General features: G+C 39.2%; 1 protein-coding gene across 2 annotated transcripts in view; it reads right to left on the bottom strand.

Moving 5' to 3' along the window:
• Window positions 1-17,379, bottom strand: part of TBC1D4 (TBC1 domain family member 4) — a 210,545-nt gene that overhangs the window by 88,897 nt on the left and 104,269 nt on the right. For both annotated transcript variants that reach the window (XM_061133697.1, XM_061133696.1), the window contains exon 2: window positions 311-898. In XM_061133697.1, coding sequence (XP_060989680.1) covers window positions 311-898 — 588 coding nt within the window. The remainder of the gene's footprint in view (window positions 1-310; window positions 899-17,379) is intronic.

The following is a 17,379-nucleotide window of genomic DNA, read 5'->3' on the forward strand; positions in this document are numbered from 1 at the left end:
GTGGGGTGCCATTGCCTTCTCCATCTCTGCTAAGTTCCCCAAGCAACTTTCCCTGATGCTCCTTCAAGCGCTTCTCTCTCTTTCCCTCCTGCCCTGCTCCGTCTTCTCTTCCATTCCCCGTCTGCCTCTCACCCCTTCACTACCGTCCTTTGCTCTCTTTATCCAACCTGCCTCCTCTGCTGCCTGGGGGACATGACAGAAAAGTTGGATGCTTCCAGATGGAGGACCAGGGAGAAGCTGGTGGCCGGGCTATTTCCGGCTATGGCAAAAGATGGGGAAACACCGGGAGAGCTGGCGGCCAGGACAGCACCTGAAACAGCATGGTTCTGTTCTTCTCCGAGTCCGAGGGCTGCACGTGGCTGGGCGCGCTGGCGTGCCTCCTCCGCGGCTGCGGCTTCTGGCTGTTCTCGTGAACTTTCCTTTGCAGGACCCCCGTGACGCTGCTGCACCGAGACCGGAACTCCTGCTGTTCATCGAAGCCCGAATCTTCCAAAATCCTCTCGGGGCAGCAGACTCGCGAGCTGGACGGCCCAGGCTGGCTGGGCGCCGCAGGGAAGACGGGGTGGACGTCGGCGACGCCAGCCCCTTCCTCCAGCAGCACGTCCGCGGGGGAGGCCGGCGTCCGCGCCTCGGATCCCGCCTGGTCCTCGCCCGAGTCCCCCGCGCGCGGCTCGCCCTGGAGCCGCAAGCGCTGCTGCTCGTGCAGGCTGAACTTCTCGATGCAGTCGTCGATGAGGCTGGACGGCGCCTTCTTGTGGGTCACGGTCACCCTGCCACGGTACAGGACCTCGAACTTCTGAGAGTTGTAAAAGGCGTCCTCGTTGTCTTTGCTGGGCTTGGCATCCTCTTTCATGGCAGCTTTCGATAACTGCCTTATGCTGCTGATAACATCGGGAACCTGGAAAAGAATTCAGAACAATTATTACTATCACACGGAATGCATTCTCATGGTAAATGATAAAATACTGCAAGTAATAGACCCTACATAAGATAAAGTATGGGCTTCTCTGGTGGCCTAGTCCGTAAAGAATCCGTCTGCAATGAGGAGGACCTGGGTTCGATTCCTGGGCTGGGAAGATCCCCTGGAGGAGGAAATGGCAACCCACTCCAGTACTCTTGCCTGGAGAATCCCCATGGAGAAAGGAGCCTGATGGGCTACAGTCCATGGGGTCACAAAGAGTTGGTCATGACTGATCAGCTAAGCACCCAAGACAAAGCATAAACTGAAATTACACTATTGGATATAAGTGATATAAAGAGATTGAGATTTTTTATCACTTTTATAATTTCCCCTTTTAAATGTATTCATTTCCCCAAAACAAAGTCATGAGACTCTACAAGCCGCTGCAACCTTTAATAAATTACCACAATATAGCCTTTGAGTTCTTCTAAAAGGTATTATTATCACTGATTCAATGGACATGAACTCTGGCAAACTCCAGGAGATGGTGAGGGACAGACAGGCCTGGCATGCTGCAGTACACGGGCTCGCAAGCTGTGTCAGACACAGCTTGGCGACTGGACAACAACAAAAAGGTATAAGGAAGCAAAAGGTTAAGATTAAATTTTAAAAATAAAGTGTAACATGGTTAAAGTACCAACCACCACAGAGATAAACTAATTAAGTTATTATGAGCTTCAGCTGAAAGGAATCAAAATTTCAACAATAAGACTAAAATTAACTTTCTGAATGAAGAGAAAATGCACCTTTAAACCATAGAAAGACACTATTACACACCTAATAGAATGGCTAAAATCAAAAAGACCAAGTACCCACTAGAATATGGAGCAATTGGAACGCCCATACATTGTGTGCAGAAATGTAAAATGGCGCAAGCACCTCAGGAATTTGGCAGTTGCTTAGAAGTTAAACAGATCTATCTCACAACCCAGTCATTCCACTCCTAGATATTTAGGTGAAAGCCCTGAAAATACATGTTCACAGAAAGCCTTGTTCACAAATATTAACAGATGTCTTTGTCACAACATTCCCAAACTCGAAATGACTCAAATATTCATCAACAGGTGGATGATCGCTAATTGGTAAGGAAATGTAAAGCACAACACAATAAAATATCAGCTTATACCTGATAGAAAGATAATTGTCAAAAAGATAAGTGATAACAAGTGGTGGGAAGGATGTGGAAAAAAGGAAACGCTTGAGCACTGTTGGTAGGAATGTAAATCAGTGCAGTCACTATGGAAAACAGTATAGAGATTCCTAAAATATTAAAAATGGAACTATCATACGATCCAGCAATTCCACTTCTGTGTAAATATTCAAAAGAAACAAAGTTACTCTCTCAAAAAGATACCTACACCTTCATGTTCATCACAGAATTATTCACAATAGTAAAGACATGGAAACAACCTAAGTTAACCTAGTGAAAGTGAGTGAAAGTTGCTCAGTTGTGTCTGGCTCTTTGTGACCCCATGGACTTCGCCAGGCCAGAATACTGGAGTAGGTAGCCTTTCCCTTCTCCAAGGGATCTTCCCAACCCAGGGATCAAGCCCAGGTCTCCTACATTGCAGGCGGATTCTTTACCAGCTGAGTCACAAGGGAAGCCCAAGAATACTAGAGTGTGTAGCCTTAAAATAATAATAATAATTATATATATATATTACTATATGACTTGAACAAGAAGCTAAGTCACTCATCAAATATTGTTTAACTAGCTATGATTAAAAAAATCTGAGACGAACAAAATATTTTGGGATATGAAAGCAGAAAGCTCAATAGAAACTTGAAAATATAAAGTACAAACTTCCAGTTACAAGATAAGTAACTATGTGGCATATTATGTACAGCATGGTGACTAGAGTTAATAATACCATATTGTATATTGAAAGTTGCTAAGAGAGTAGATCTTAAAAGTCCTTCTCACAAGAAAAAAAAAATCTGTAACCATTTGAGGTGAGTAGTGTTAAAACTTACGTTAATCATTTGGCAATATATATCGTATCAAATCATTATGTTGTACCCCTTGACCTAAATACAATGCTATATGTCAATTATATCTCAATAAAACTGAAGGAAAAAAGTGAACAGATAAACTAAAGGTGGTACTGTTGCTGTTTAGTCACTCTGTCGTGTCTGACTTTTTTTCGATCCCATCGACTGTAGCCCGCCAGGCTTCTCTGTCCATGGGACTTCTCATGGAATACTGGGATGGGTTGCCATTTCCTTCTCCAGAGGATCTTCCCAACCCAAGGATTGCATCTGCATCTCCTATATTGACAGGCCGATTCTTTATCACTGAGCTAATTGAATTGAACTGAATTGAAAGTCGCTCAGTCAGACTCTTTGTGACCCCATGTACTGACTACACAGTCCATGGAATTCTCCAGGCCAGAATACTGGAGCGGGTAGCCTTGCCCTTCTCCAGGGGATCTTCCCAATCCAAGGCTTGAACCCAGGTCGATCCACATTGCAGGTGGATTCTTTACCAGCGGGGCCCACAAAGGAAGCCCAAAGGTGGTACATTCACATAAAATGGAATACAACTCATTATCTCCCATCTGGTTTTCTGCAATAGTCTTTTAACTGGTATCCCTTGCCCCCTTTAACGAACTCTCAAAAGTAAAAAGGATCCTTTTTAAACTTGTCATGGTGCTCATCTGCAAATCCTCCAAGCTCCCCATTTCTTGAGTAAAAGACAAAATCCTTACAGGGTTCTGCAGGGCCCTCACTCTCTGCACATGACAAACAGATGAAATGTGCACTGTGGCTACACATCCTCCATGTGACCTTTAGATGGTCAACTTGCATTTCATCTTTTCATCCTTGCCTCGTTTCCTCTGACCTTACTCCCCCCACCCCTCTCCCTCACTGGCCTCCTGGCTACTCTTTGGACATGCCAGGCACACTCTTCCCTGAAGGTCTCTGAACTCCAAGCTCCTCCTCTAGATAACTGGACAGTCACTCCTCACCTCCTTTAAATCCATGCTCTAGTATCACCTCGAGGTGGCATCTGTCCCCTACCCCAAAAGACACACACACATGCTCTGACAGCCAGCATTCCCCTGGAATTCCACCCCCTCTCCTGCGTTTTATTACTGTCTATAGCACTCACCCCTTTGAATATTTTGTGTAATTGATTTGCTAGAATGTAAGCCCTAGGAGGGTGGTGATTTCTGGGTTTTTTTCCCACAGTTTTCCTTGTATCCCCAAAGCCTAGAATAAGTTCCAGTACAAAGTAGATCCTCAGTATGTGGACTTAGGACAAGGGAAACCTTTTTTGGTAATTTTTACCTTTGGGAAACAGAGATCATTTTATATGCAGGGTTGCTTCACCATCAGACATATATGGTATTTCTTTAAATCTACCAATAACCATTCTAAAACCAGAATTTCTTCTTTTTCACACAATTATTTGGGATATATGGCCAGAGTATTCATGGTTTAAAATTACAAGACTTTCCATTTGCTAGCAGACTATTTCCTAGGAAAGAATAAAGTCCAAATGCTATAGTTTCAGTGACTCACCCTGAACACTTGACATATCTCCAGGGAAGTCAGATGCCTTATACTAACACATGGTCAGCAACTTAGCCCTCTGTCATTTTCTTTTTGTCTTAGTATCTGACAAGGGCCAAAACTATGGAGACTGACCTAGACATTCAACCCTGTAGAATGTCTATACAGTGACTCTAGTGGATTAGGCAAAACCCTAAAACAGATAGCCCCCTCCTTCCTCACTAACTGTATTTCATCTAATACTTTGCATCCGATTTTGCAACTCTAGTGCACTAAAATTTCCAAAGTCTCTCTATGGAGTGCAGAATAAGAAAAATATTATCTGTAGGATGTTTTTGAACCTGCAGAATTTTTATCTTGTGACAAATATTTTAATGATGACTAGTTATATCCTATCACTGAGACTGAAAATATAGTGAGTTCGACCTTAGTTGTACCCATTCCTCAATATTATATGTTTGTACTTTTTCTCTACTATTATATTGAGAGCTATTATGTGAAGAACTGATTAGTGCTTGAATTTCTATAGTCCCACAGGACACTTCCCTGTGACCACAAGTAAAAGCTCAACATCTAAATATAATCCAGCTAATGATCCAGTTGATAGAAGCAAAGCTTATCACTTTGACTAAGCTGAGTAGGTAATTTAATACTCCAATAATTTGAATTATTAATTGTACCATAAGACATAGATTCTAGTTGCCTTTAATATCCTCTCTGAGGTCATGACTAAATGCAGCTTTCAATGATCTGGGCTGCAAAGAGGCTCTAACTATGAAACTGATCTGACAACTTTCCACTCTGTTTTTTTCTTCTAAGTGGAAGACACACATGTAAGTTAACATTATACAGCCCCTGCCTACACTCAGCACCCATGCCAAAGGAACACACTGATAACGCAAGGACAGCAAAATGTCCTTGGTGAGGAAAAGAGTTATCAGAGGACCATGAAAACTTTCTGCTGAGACATTTATTTAAGAGATCAATCAGAAGCAACACAAGAGAAAAAAATCTCTATCCAGTACTTGCACATAGACAAGGCATTTGGGGAAAACAGTATTCTTCCATGTTATATGAGTGCTCGGTCATGTCCTACTGTTTGCGAATCCCTGGACTGTAGCCTGCCAGGCTCCTCTGTCCATGGACTTTTTCAGGCAAGAATACCAGATTGGATTTCCTTCTCCAAGAGATCTTCCTGACCCAGGGATTGAAGCAGTATCTCCTGCATTAGTAGGCGGATTTTGTACCACTGAGAGTGTTAACTGACAAATATTTAGGTTTATATGTGCTTTTGAATGAATTTGACTCCTTGCATGTATTGCATCTTACAACATCACTTTTTCTAACATTATACTATAAGCCCTTAAGTGAAAGACTGAGTTGGGATGACTTTGTGTCTTAACTAGAGTTTTTTTTCCACGTGACCAATGGGAGAGAATTTCATGCTCAGAAGAAACTGCGTGACAGCTGTCAGCAAACAGAAGTATACAAATAGTGAACAGCTACCAAGAACCCTGATGAAAGTTCTCCAGGATGGAGATGGGTTTAGTCCATTCCTGTTGCTAATTCATGGGAAATCTGGCGCTCCCCAAAATGAAGAGCTTTCTACTTTCCTCAGGGCTCACTCCAGCTAGGAAGTGAATGTGTGTGGCAGGAACGGCTCCAGATGCTAAGAGACACCTCGTTAAAAGTATAACTCTAGTTATTCTTACTCTTATCGTGGACACACCACTGCTCAGAATCTGCCTACATATCAGAGTCTGATGCAGATTCAATGCCAATTCAAGGCGAATGGTTTATTTTATGGCAGCACATAATTTTAATACACACACACAAAAAAAAAACAATATTAAAAAGGGAATAAATAATCCCTCTACTCAGGAATTAAAAGATTTATGGGCTTCCCTGGTGGCTCAGAGGGTAAAGAATCTGCCTGTAATGTAGGAGACCCAGGTTCAATCTCAGACCTGAGACTGGAAGGAAACTGATTGGAAGGGAATGGCTACCCACTCCAGTATTCTTACCCTGAGAATTCCATGATCAGAGGAGCCTGGCGGGCTACAGTCCACAGGGTTGCAAAGAGTCTGATGCAGATTCAATGCCAATTCAATCAAAAGTTTTATTGTATGGCAGCACACAATAACAATATTTTAAAAAGAATGAATAATCCCTCTACCCAGGAATTAAGAGGTTTATACTCTATCCCAGATCTGCCAGGAATTTGTGTCATTCTGCACCCGAATTTCTTCCCCAGTAAAATGGAAGACTAGATAGATGCTCAATAAGATCTCATCTAAATCCAGATTTCTATGGGCTCATTTTTGCATTGATGCCAACATAGGAACAAAATAATATATATTAAAAGGAGATGGAAAATCATCTCTGTCATTAAGCCAGAAATATTGTAAGTTATTGACATTATTCATTTCCATTAACACACAATAACCAATTCAACAGGTGATAAAATAAATTGTGCTTTTTTCAAATGCCTCATGATATTTAGAAAAAGCACGGTGCCACCCTTAGCCAGTGTTTTGTCATTACATCTTCAGTGATCTCATGTCGATGTATGGCAAAACCATCACAACACTATAAAGTAATTATGCTCAATTAAAATAAATTAATTTTAAAAAGAAAATAGAAATTTATTAAAAGTATAATTTCTAAGAGGAAAAAAATATATAAGCTCAAATGTCAAAATTCAGACATTAAAGCAATTCCTCACTCTAGAGAAAAAAAAATTGCCACTAGGTCCCTGGATCTCAGAATGTTGTTTCTCATTAATTAATTACTATAATTAGTTATCACACTCCAAGAAATCCAATGGTATGGTAAAAATAACTCTCCACTTAATTTCAAAATAAAATAAATTCTACAGCCAAACCATGCTGATGTCTAAAGGCCTGAGCAAACCCAGGGGTGGAAAAATCATCTGGATACTGAAAAACACAAAGGAAAAGATACCTTTGGTCAGGAAGCCAGCAGAAAATTGCAGCAGTTCTCTAAGAGCTGTGAATATGCCAAACTGATACAATCCTCAGTATTAGCACTCTGTCGCACTTAAGAAGTTCTCTTTCATTCTAGATAAGCTAGCAGTAATTTTGCTGTATTTGTTCAAGTCCACGTTATCACTGTGCAGCCAATTATAAAACTTCCCGGGATAACCGTTATTGCTTCAAAAGTAAAGTATTTCCTGACTGTGCAGTCAGGAAACACACTGATTGTTCAGGGCTAAAGAATAGACTCTCTAGCTTTCTTTTAAAAGAAGCATTTTAAATTGGAGTACCATTGTCTTTCTTATGCTGTTTAAATAACCATAAGTGTCCAAGGCTTATTAATTATGAAAGTAGGAGAAAATTAATCTACAATGTCTTCTTTCCTCATAGAATTCACTGATAAACAGATGAACTTCAGCAAACATTTAAAAAGTGGATACAAATTTGAACATGAAAATAAGCTTCTTAAAGTTAAAAAAAAATTCAAAGTAAAAAAAAAATAACTGGGTAAATTGTTTCACAACTAAAATGATCTTAGCTGCTTGATTCATTATCAATCTTTTTATAATAATTATAGTAGACACAGCAAGATTTCTGTCAGCACAAAAAAGAGGTGTGTGCCAAGTTTCTTCAGTCATATCCGACTCTTTACTAACCCATGGACTGTAGCCCACCAGACTCCTCTGTCCGTGGAATTCTCCAGGCAAGAATACTGGAGCGGGTTGCCATTCCCTTCCCGAGGGGATCTTCCTGATCTAGGGATCGAACCCATGTCTCTCCTGTATTGGCAGGTGGGTTCTTTACCTCTAGCACGGCATGGGAAGCCCTCACAAAAAATAGGGGAAGGGTATTTAAGAAAAGATGAGGAAGAATACTAGGAAACATTTCAAGTAAACTGAAAAAACCTGACAAATGAGAAGAACTGATCATTTAAACTAGACCCAATCAAAGAGAGACAGTAAGGAAAAGAAAATGTATTTGCTCTGAAACTAGTATATGACATTAGGGAACAGGTAGATTTCCTTTCTAATTCTGTTTCACTTAAGGAACTATTAAGATTAGTTCAGCATTTTAAGAAAGGACTAATTTGGTCTTTAAATATCATAATTTCTTTTTGGCTTTTAAAACTTCATCTTCAACCAATGGAAAGTAATTTTGGAAGGTATATATGTGTCCTGAAATAGCTTACTTACATCAAGGAAAAAAATCACCATTATTGAAGAACCCATGAAGATGTTCCAGCTCCAGTTACTTGGGAAGCCTGCTCAGTCTGTGTTATCATTCTTAAGGTGAGGTTTTCTGAAAATCTCACTAAGAAATAAAATTGGTTTTTAAACCATTTTAACTTTTATCCAAAAGTATTTCAGTGATTCTTTGTATTTGGTTAAATACATGTTATTAGTCTATAGTAAATTTGGCACAGTAAAAAAGGTATCTGATTATCACTAGGTCTAGAGTCAAAACTGACTAGAAAAATGCAGTGATTTTAGAATCACAGAATTTTAAACGTAAAGGCTCCCTTATGGAATCATCAGTCCCTACTATCTTGTTTTACAGATGTGGAAAGAAGCGGTTTACATTAAAAGTTAAACCAAGAAAGAAGAAAATAATGAGATTACAAATAACGAGACTCTTTGGAGCCAAAGAAAGTAAGAATATCTCTACCGCTTACACAGCAGTCAGACAAGTTGCTTGAATTGGAATCTTGGGCTTCAGCCAAGGCAGTTTCCTCTCAGACTAGACTTTGGTTCTTAGATATTCTCAGCTCTTTGCTCCAAATGGATTTTTGGCTCACCTCTGCTGCTTTCCTGGTGCTCTGCATTAGCTCAAGCATCAGAGCCAGAAAGTCCTTAAACTTCCTACCAAGAGCTCCCCTTCCATTCCGTCTCACTCTGCATATCTTTGAATTCCTTCCCCAAAAGATATGACTTGTGCCTCTATGACCATTCAAAATTTGAAAAAGTGATCAGATGTAAAATAAATAAGGGTAACTCACAGGAAATCCAAGGACTCATGTTTTATATAGATATATTTTTTAACTTATTTTTAATTGAAGGATAATTAACAATACTGTGTTGGTCTCTGCCATACACCAACATGAATTAGCCATAGGTATATCTATGTCCCCTCCCTTATGAACCTCCCTCCCACCCCCCACCCCATCCCACCGCTCTAGGTTGTCACAGAGCACCAGTTTGACCTCCCTGCAGGGACTCACGATTTTGATTAAGCGAATGGAATATCCTTTGTAGTGGCTGACTTTAGGGAAATAAGAAAGGGAATAAATAAATAGAGAAATAAGACAGAAGATGGGATGGGTGAGAAGTTAGATGGCAAAGGACAGACAAGAACAGTCCTTTTCAAATTCCATTTCAAAAACAACATCACTCTTATGGATTAGTCCATAGCATAGCATATTAGAAAAACATATAACATGCAGTTAGAGGTCTAGCATTTAAAGCTCATTCTAGTAGCTATGACTGTCTGTAGAAAAGATGCCATATCTTTCATAGTCTCTTGGTTTTTCATCTGTAAAATGAGAATCATAATGTTTATTTCAAAAGCAAACTGGAAAAAAAAAAAGTAAACTGGGAAAATTAAACTAAATGTGCAAAGTGCCTGACACAGTGCTGAGACAGTGAAAGCATTCAACAATGTTTAATTAAATCTAACATGTAAGTCTGATATGTGCTGTGCAAGGAGATGGAGGAAGTGAGAAGCTGCTGCTTAAAAAAAAAAAATCCCTTTATGAAAGTTAAATTGTAGTAGGGGGTATAGAATGAATAAATGAAACATAAAGAATCTGAGATAGTGAAAATTGCCAGTGAGAAAAATAATGCAAGGAAAAGGGTACAGAAAATTTGGAGGAGGTGTCAGAATAGTTGCAATTTTAAAGAAAAGAATCTGTATAATACATTTGAGTAAAAAGCTGAAGTCAGCAAGAAGGCGAGCCTTACAGGTATCTGGGGGAGGAACATTCCAGGCAGATAGAACACCAAGTACGAAGGCCATGAAGCAGAGATTCGTCTGGTGTGTTCAGGGAAGAGTGAGGAGTCAGTGTGGCTGGACGCAAGTGAGGGGGCAGAAGATTATTGGAGGCTCTTGTGGGGAGCAGGGGGCATGTACATCCTGCAGGGCCTTGAAAGGACTTTGGCTCTGACCCCTTGGTGAGGCAGAAAGCCATTGCAAAGTGCTGAGTTACATGTTTAAAGAATCCCTTTGCCTGACTCAGATGATAAAGAATCCACCTGCCAATGCAGGAGACCGGGGTTTGATCCCTGGGTTGGGAAGATCCCTTGGAGGAAGAAATGGCAACCCACTCCAAAATCCTTGCCTGGAAAATCTCATGGACAGAGGATCCTGGCAGGCTACAGTCCATGTCTGACTCCAAAGAGTTAGACATGACTGAAGCAACTAAGCAGGCACATATGAATGTATAAGAAATAAATTTTGGAAAAGGTTTGCATGTGGTAGGGAAAAAAAAGTGTTCTGTACCTTACTAAAATAAGAATAACACACTGTGAATATAGAATATTTGTATCACTTGTGAAAAGTAACTTTATATTTCTTTTTTTCAGATATGGATATTTATACAGATACAACCAGAAAAGGTGAAGTAAGCAAAGTCATCAATGCAAGAAAATCAAACTTATTACAACCATGTCATCAAGAAAGTTAATCTTTCATTTTTAAACTGTAGAAAAACAGAATGAGGCATCTAAGAAACAATCCTGAAAAGTTGCTATTTTTTTTAGTTTTTTTTCTTTTATTTTCCACTGGTGAATTCCATAAAACATTTTTTGGTTTTTGGGGGTTTTTTTTCCATTTATTTTTATTCGTTGGAGGCTAATTACTTTACACCATGGAATATTACTCAGCCATTAAAAAGAATTCATTTGAATCAGTTCTAATGAGATGGATGAAACTGGAGCCCATTATACAGAGTGAAATAAGCCAGAAAGATAAAGACCAATACAGTATACTAACGCATATATATGGAATTTAAAAAGATGGTAATGATAACCCTATATGCAAAACAGAAAAGTTGCTATTTATTTACTTATGCTGGCACTATGAAATATGCCCACTTTCAAATGCAGCATAACCTTCCACCCAATCACAAAACATTTCCAAGGTGAGATCAACCCACTATGTGTTTATTCAACAGAAGACTTTCTATTCATCGAATCAGCCCTATTATTTGCTTAATGCTGACATTTTTAAAAATATACAGTTCATAATCAATGAGTGTCTAGCAAGGCTAACTAAGATAAGAGAGAGGACACAAATTACCAATATTAGAAATGAATGAGGGGACAGCACTACAGATCTTATGGAAAATAAAAGCATAATAAAAGAATACTATGAATCACTTCATGACCAGAAATTTGATATCGTAGATGAAAGGAAAAATTTCCTTAAATGACACAAGCTGCCACAACACAGACAAGAATAAATAATCTGAATAGGCCTAAATGGAATAACTAGTCACTAATCTTCTGAAACAGAAAGCGCATGGCTCAGATGATACCCTGGTGAATTCTGTCAAACCCTTAAGTTTTTTTCTTAAGGGTTTGACACCAATCCTCCATAATCTCTTTCAGAAGATGCTGCTGCTGCTGCTAAGTCACTTCAGTTACGTCCAACTCTTAATGATCCCATGGACTGCAGCCTACCAGGCTCCTTCATCCATGGGATTTTCCAGGTGAGAGTACTGGAGTGGGTTGACATTGCCTTCTCCGTTTCAGAAGACAGAAGCAGAGAAAATACTTCCTAATTCATTCTATGAGGCCAGCATTACCCTAATATCAAAACCAGGCACAGACATCATAAGAAAATTACAAACAATATCTCTCATGAATATAGATGCAAAAATTAACAAAATACTAGCATAACAGATCCAAAAAATGTATAATAAGAATTATACACCAAGACCAAGTATGTAAGTGGTTCAACATTTAAGAAATCAATTAATGTCACATCACATCAACAGACTAAAAAAGAAAAATCACATGATCATATCAATAGAAGCAGAAAAAGCATTTGATAAAATCCCTCAGCCAATGATGGTAAAAACTCTCAACAAGAGAAATTTCTTCAATGATTTAGAAAAAAAAAAAAACTACAGCTAGGGTCATACTTAATGGTGAGAAATTCAAGGCATTCCCACTGAGATCAAGTACATGCAAGGCTGTTCCTCTTGCCATTCTTTTCAACATATTAGAAGTCCTTGCTAATAGCCAAGAAAAGGAAACAGAAAGTGTACAGATTGGAAAGGAAGAAATAAAACTGTTCTAAGATGACATGATTGTCTGCAGAAAATATGAAATAAAAATTTACCAAAACAATCCTCCTGGAACTACTAAGTGATTATAGCAAGGTTGCAGAAGGGACTTCCCTGGCATCCAGTGATTGAGACTCAGCAGTTCCACCTTAGGGATGCAAGTTCTATCCCTGGCTGGGGAACTAGGATCCCACAGGCCAGGTGGTACAGTATAAAAAAAAAAAGTTGCATGATACACAGTTAATATAAAAAAGTCAACTGCTTTTCTATATGTGAGCAATGAGCAAGTGAATTTTGAAATTAAAAGCCCAATATCATTTATATTAGCAACCCAACAATGAATACTCAGGCATAAATCTAACAAAATATGTATAAGGTCTATATGAGATTTACACAACTCTGATGGACATGATCAACAAAAAAATACATAAATGGAGAAATATTCCATGTTCATGAGTAAGAAGACTCTCTGTTGTCCAGATATCAACTTGATCTGTAAATTTAATGCAATCACAATCAAATCCCAGCAGGTTATTTTACAGATACTGAAAACTTATTTTAAGTTTATATCTAGAGGCAAGCAACTCAGAATAGCTAACACAATGTTGAAGGAAAAGAACAAAGTTGGAGGACTGGTGCTATCTGGCTTCAAGACTGACTGTGAAGCTATGATAATCAAGACAGTATGGAATTGGCAAAAGAATAGAGAAATAGATTCATGAAACAAAATAGACAGCCCAGAAATAGGCTCACATAAATATAGTTAACTGAACTTTGACAGAGGACAGTACAACAGAGCAAAGATAGTCTCTTCATTAAATGGTTCTGGAACAACTGAACATCTACATGCCAGAAAACATTAATCTAGACACAGACCTTACACTCTTTATAAAAATTAACTCAAAATCTAGAAAACTCAGATAGCCTCGGGTAGGGTGATGCTTTTTTAGATACAAAACCAAAGATGCAATCTATGAAAAAATTGATAAGCTAAACTTGACTCAAATTAAAAACTTCTGCTCTATAAAAGACAATATCAAGAGAATTGGAAGACAAGCCACAGTTTGGGAGAAAACCTTTGCCAAAGACACAGCTGATAAAGTCTTGTTATCCACAATACACAAAGGACTCTTAAAACTCAACAATAACAGAAGACCTGATTAAAACATAAACTGAAGACCTGGACAGACACCTCCCCCCAAAAGATATTCAGATGTCAAATAAGCATTATGAAAAGATACTCCACAGCATATGTCATCAGGGAAATGCAAATGAAAACGAGATACCACTACACACCTATTAGAATGGCCAAAACTGGAGCAGTAACACCACCAAATGCTATGAGGATATGGAGCAAAAGGAACTTTCCATACACTGGTGGTGGGAGTGAAAAATGGTTCACTCACCTTGGAAGATAGTTTGGTGATTTCTTGCAAAACTACACATATGTTTTTTTAAAACAATTTGACTTATTTATTGGCTGTGCTGGGTCTTTGTTGCTGTGTGGGCTTTTCTCTAGCTGCAGCAAGCAGGGGCTACTCTCTAGTTGCAAAGTGCTGGCTCCTCAGTGCTGTGGCTTCTCTTGTTGTGGAGCACAGGCTCTGGCGGGGGGTGGGGGGTGCGGACTTCAGTAGTTGCAGGTTCTCGGCTCTAGAGCGCAGGCTCGATAATTGTGGCACCTGGGCTTAGCTGCTCCAGGGCATGTTGCATCTTCATGGACCTGGGATCGAACCCATGTCTCCTGCATTGGTAGGCAGATTCTTTACTATTGAGCCACCAGGGAAATCCAATATATTGGGTTTCTTTTTACAAAACTAAACATACTCTTACTATACAATCCAGCAACCTTGCTCCTTGGTATTTAGGAATTGAAAACTTCTACCAACACAAAAATTGGCAGGCTGATGTTTTAAGCAGGTGAATTCAAAATTACCAAAACATGGAAGCAACCAAGATGTCCTTATGTAGGTGAATGAATAAATAAACTGTCATACATTCAGACAATGGAACGTTGTCTGAATGGAACGTTATGCAGGGCTAAAAAGAAATGAGCCATCAAACTATGAAAAGACATGGAATAAAATTAAAAGCATATTACTAAGTAAAAGAAGCCAACCTGAAAAGGCTACCTGTTGCATGATTCCAATTATATGATGCTTTAGAAAAGGCAAAGACCATGGGGACAACAAAAAGTTTCAATGGTTGCAGGAATGGAGATAGTGGAGACAAAGCAGAGAGAATTTTGCAACAGTGAAAATACTCTGCATGAGACTATAATGGTGGCTGTATGTCATTATAAATGTGTCCAAACCCAAAATGTACAACACCAAGAGTGAGGCCTAAGGTAAACTAGGGACTTTGGGTGACTATGAGGTGTCAGTGTAGGCACACATGGACATTTCTGATAAGTGATGCTGACAGTGAAGGAGCCTATGAATGTGGTGAGGCAGGGGCATACAGGAAATCTCTGGACCTTAAACTGCACTAAAGAAATAAAATCTGTTTTCAAAAAGTATACAGTTCAACATCATTTGTATTTACTACAGTAAACACTAGAGGGAGCTTTCCCACATGAACTAGTTTACCTAAGCAAAAAAAAAAAAAAAAAGAAGAAAAAATTTTAAGTTTTTTATAATACTGAAAAATACCACTGTTTATGAAATACCATTTATTACCACTGCTCCCATTTTAGTCTTAGAACATTAACCACTGGCTAGTAAATTAACTGGAATTTCAACTGATTAGATAAATTAATAAGTTGATAAATGGAAAAAATTAGAGCATGTCAATATCAACCCTTCAAAACATTTAATCTGTTAGATATTTTCAAACAGGACATAATAAAGCTAATAAAAAAGATATGTCTTGGTTCTTTATCATAACACATGAGAGTATAGTCATCTAAACAAAACACTAAAACTGGACACTTGATAAGTAGTTTTAACTTATGAAACATCTGAACTCTTGAGAAGAGAGCTTTTCTGAGCAATGCTGGGTTGTGAAACAGAATGAACTCTGGAAAAGAGGCCAGAGACAAGAGGTTAAACCCAGAGGGACCTGGACGGGACCAGCTCCAGCTGAGATTAGACGATAAAGCTGTAATGTTATCAAAAAGCAAAAAGTGTCATGAGTTTCTCAGAAACCTATTTTTGTCCTGGCCTTCCTTATTACTTCAGATATTTATACCCCACAGCAGTGATGAATGAGCATCTTGTGAAGGACAATAATCCAACATTCTTGAACTTGTGTTCAGAGGCATTGGTGACTTGCAGACCTTATCATTAACCCCTAAATGTGCAAATGTCTTCCTTATACACAGAAGAAAAAGTCCTAGCCGCCTGCTATTCAAGGACAAAAAGGAAAATGTACATTTGCTACTCTCCAAAATTAAGATTGAAGGAAAGGCAATCACAAGCATCCAGGGGACTCCCCTGGTGGTCCAGTGGTTAAGGTTCCATGTTCCCCATGCAGAGGGCCCAGGTTCCGTCCCTGGTCAGGGAACTATGATCCTACATGCTGCAACTGAGTTCACAGACTGCAACTAAGCCAGTGGACAGCAATGCAGACCCAGCATAGTCAAAAGCAACAAGCAACCAGATTCTGGATCTCTGATCTGACCTGTCCTCTCTGTGGATGAAAGGAAAAGTGTGTCTCCACATAGCAACTGTACACCTTGGAGTGCTCTCTGCACTCTCCAACCCTCCCAGTGGAGGTAAACTCCTGAAAACAATGTGTCATAAGGCATTCTTTCTCTCAGAGAAATGAAAAATTGGTACAATAAAATCTTGCATCAAGACTCGCCTTTGGGACCATCATTCCTTCTTTCTCTGTTAAGGACATGGTGATTGTACCTAGAAAAGTTTCTCACCGGAAAAAATATTTTTTTTCAGAGCTTATATAAGCTGTTTAAAGATATGCTTCTTTGTTCAGTAAATATCAAAGATCTCCCCCTTGCCCTTCTTTGTGTGATCTGGCTAAATGATACCAAAGGAAACCATTTAATGATTGCTGTTGATCAGTCGCTAAGTCATGTCCGACTCTCTGTGACCCCACAGACTGCAGCACACCAGGCTTCCCTGTCCTTCACCGTCTCCCCAGGTTTGCTCAAATTCATGTAATGATTAAGGGAATGCAAACCATTCCAGGTTCCTGTCATCTTTGATTACCGAAAACAATGAACACTTTCTGACTATGCACCTTACAGGCATCTGACTTAAAATCAGATTAATAAATACAGTACTCCCAACCTTTACCTTTGAGCTCTCTGAAATGTCACCAGATTGTTTGAAAACCACCTGGATGAGTGCATTGTGACATGACCAGCCTTTACCCAGCAGAAGCACAGTCCTATCCGCCCTTGGACATGACCTGTGGACAAACATCCCTTCTCCCCTTCAGAACTCAATCACATGACACTGTTACCTTTCAATTAATTGATCTTTCATAAATTTGTTAAGATATCAAGAAAACATTGGTAACTCAAAGCCTCTACCCCCAAAATTATTTTTACCTACCAGATTTCATGTATGTAAAACGTTTAACTGGTAAATTTTAATTCTTTGAAGGAAACCCTCATTTGAGAATTCTAACTAGAAGGTTTGGCACTGAAATATTCTTCATGT

The sequence above is a fragment of the Dama dama genome, chromosome 30 (assembly GCF_033118175.1).
Source record: "Dama dama isolate Ldn47 chromosome 30, ASM3311817v1, whole genome shotgun sequence".
In the NCBI taxonomy this organism is placed as follows: domain Eukaryota; kingdom Metazoa; phylum Chordata; class Mammalia; order Artiodactyla; family Cervidae; genus Dama; species Dama dama.